General features: G+C 46.7%; 1 protein-coding gene across 1 annotated transcript; it reads right to left on the bottom strand.

The window, feature by feature from the left end:
• Positions 1-1,180: 1,180 nt before the first annotated feature.
• LOC136351852 (uncharacterized) lies at positions 1,181-1,555 on the bottom strand. Its single transcript, XM_066304274.1, has one exon. It carries the CDS (start codon positions 1,553-1,555, stop codon positions 1,181-1,183), a length of 375 nt encoding a protein of 124 aa, XP_066160371.1.
• Between the last annotated feature and the right edge of the window lie 1,061 nt (positions 1,556-2,616).

Genomic DNA, 2,616 nt, shown 5'->3' with positions numbered 1-2,616 from the left:
CGCGGCGAATTTTTGTCAATTAATGCTAATATTGGCATATATTGGCACATGTGGGTGCGATGTTTTCCAGCTGTACGAAAAAGTTCAAAAAGCACCAAAACATGATTTTTGGACTTATTGGAGTTCTCTAGAGTTGCGGTACTGCGTCCGTATCCTCCATCGACACGTCGGCGGATGACCGATCACTTGACTCATCTTGATGGCGGCTAGATTCTGAGCCGGATCCCTTGAACAGACAGGAGAGCCATCTCTTCATGACTGGAAAAGAGCAAGAGCACAAAGCAAACTCGAGCGGGGGTTAAGTTAGCACAAGATGATCTGCCCACCAGTTAGCCTTGCACTAAAGTGACTTGTATATGCAAATGTAGGATTCTAAAACATGAGACAAAGCTTGAACTAGCTTGAGAGCAAAAGAAAAGTTGAGGAGTGGAAATGAGTTGAAAATGGTATGAACCCCTTCTCTCGGCCATACCCCTTATGTAGTGTATATCAAATAGCTGTAACTGTGAGGTGGGACCCACTAGCCATTGGCGTCAAAAGGGAGGAACCTAACTGTTGCTCGCCTGGTTCGGCCGAACCACTGGCCCCACATTCAGCCGTTGGATTCCAATGGCTTCATGTGTGGGAGTCACATTGATGAATGCCACAAATTTTACTTTCATGTTGCTCAGAAAATATGAGATACATACCAACTTTACCTATTGGCGAGGGAGTCGTCGATTTTAGGTCCGATGAGTAGGACCATACCTCCAGCTGTTCAACGTGAAGATTTTTCATCCGTCTCCGAAGGTGGTGCAGCGGATGTATTTTCCTTGACCCACCACACCTTTTTGGTCTTAGGTGTGGCCGGCGGCTTCTTGGGAGCCGGTCTCACAGGCTGCTTGGCATGTACACCAGGTTTTACCAGCGTCTTCTTCGGACGGGGCCTGGTCTTGGTTGCTTCTTTTTTTCAGGAAGTTCTTCATGAAAGCGATCTAGCTATCCGTCTTTGGTGGCTTGACCTCAACGTCCTTGATGTTTTGAGGATTCGGCCCATACCTGATCTTGACCATAGAGCATTGTGGAACCGGATGCTACTAACTCCCACATCAATACTGGCTTTCGCAGTGGTTAAGAATCGACGTCCAAGGATCAGAGATGTTTCCTTATCTGAGTCCATGTCAAGCACGACGAAGTCTACCTAGATGAAGAAATCCCAAATCTTCACTAGCATATCCTCGGCGATGCCCGCTGGGTAGCGGACAGAGGAGTCGGCCAGTCGGAGCCTCATTGGTGTTGGCACCAACACCGTGTAATTCAGCTTCTCGAAAATGTCCTTTGGCACGACGCTGGCACTTGCTCCAAGATCACATAAGGCCTGGTCCAAGTGTTGCGTCCCAATTGAGCATGAGATTGTGGTACAACCCGGATCCTTCTTCTTTTCCAGGAGCCAGTGGAGTATAACATTACTACACTCCTCTGTTAACTTGACCATCCCCGTGGTAAGCAGTAGCCTCTTGTTATTCAGGATGTCCTTCAGATAGCGACCGTATGTTGGCACTCGCATTGCACCCATGAGCGACCGTATGTTCATGTGTATCTTCTAGATGACATCCATGAAACGAGCATATTGCTCGTCCATGGAGGGCTTCTTCTGCCTTTGAGGAAAAGGCAATAGCAAGGTGTCGCAGCACTCCTACGGCATGGTCTTGTAGAGCTGTGCCACCTCTTCTATTTCAGTCGTATCAGAAGACTATGCTTCCTCAGTGGCTTGCTTGGTCCCTACATGGTTAGGGTATAGCGGATCCCAAGTGGATTTTCCTCCCCTCGTGGTGATCGCCTTCACATTTTCTATGGAAGGTTCGGGTTGCCCCGGAATCCTTCCTGATTCCTTAGCAGGTACTAGCGTGGCTAGCTGCGCCAGCTGAGTTTCTATCATTTTGTTGAAACTCAGCTGGTTTTGGAAAGCAGAAGAGAATCCTTCTAGCTTGACATTTATATTTTCAAGGGTTTTATCGTAAGTAGCAAGCTTTTTGTTGAAATTACCGTTATTGTTGTTGCTGTTGTTGCCTCCTAGGTAGAATGGGCGGGCCTGATTCCACCATTGGCCTCCTTGTGGATGATAGCCATTGTTCCCCATGAACTTTGCTTCTTCACAGGTCCTGGGACAATCATTTGCCGAATGCCAGCGTTCCCGCAGACCTCGCAAGTGATGTGCAAGTCTAATGCCTTGACCATGGCCTGCGGTTTGTTCTTCCCACGGGATTAAACAAATATGATACTCTTGGAAAACTCTTGGGTGAAATGCTACAATGGTATATCTGTGCGCTTGCAAATGAAATCTGTAGCCATAATATACAAGGAGTATTTCTGAGCCATTGCTGGGAATTATATTTCTAGTAATGACATTAAGAAATACCAACAAGAATTTCTGGCGCCGTTGCTGGGGAAGATTTATAAAGAGATTACCATTACTAATACTTTATATTTACCTCTGTATAACCACTGTCCTTTGCAGGCTAACCTTGGTTGTTTTCACTTTTATTGTGGAAGCAGGGTAGTGCATGACTGGTTTCAACTTGCCGGAAAACTTCAAGGAAAATCCAGAGGCTTTCTTTCAGAGCGTCAAGCCGCGAG

Source organism: Oryza sativa, chromosome 9 (assembly GCF_034140825.1).
Source record: "Oryza sativa Japonica Group chromosome 9, ASM3414082v1".
In the NCBI taxonomy this organism is placed as follows: domain Eukaryota; kingdom Viridiplantae; phylum Streptophyta; class Magnoliopsida; order Poales; family Poaceae; genus Oryza; species Oryza sativa.
This window is presented reverse-complemented; position numbering and strand designations above follow the sequence as displayed.

What these genes read in the sequence shown, in the direction of transcription:
- LOC136351852 (XM_066304274.1), bottom strand. Translation starts at nt 1,555, where the DNA reads ATGGGTGCAATGCGAGTGCCAACATACGGTCGCTATCTGAAGGACATC.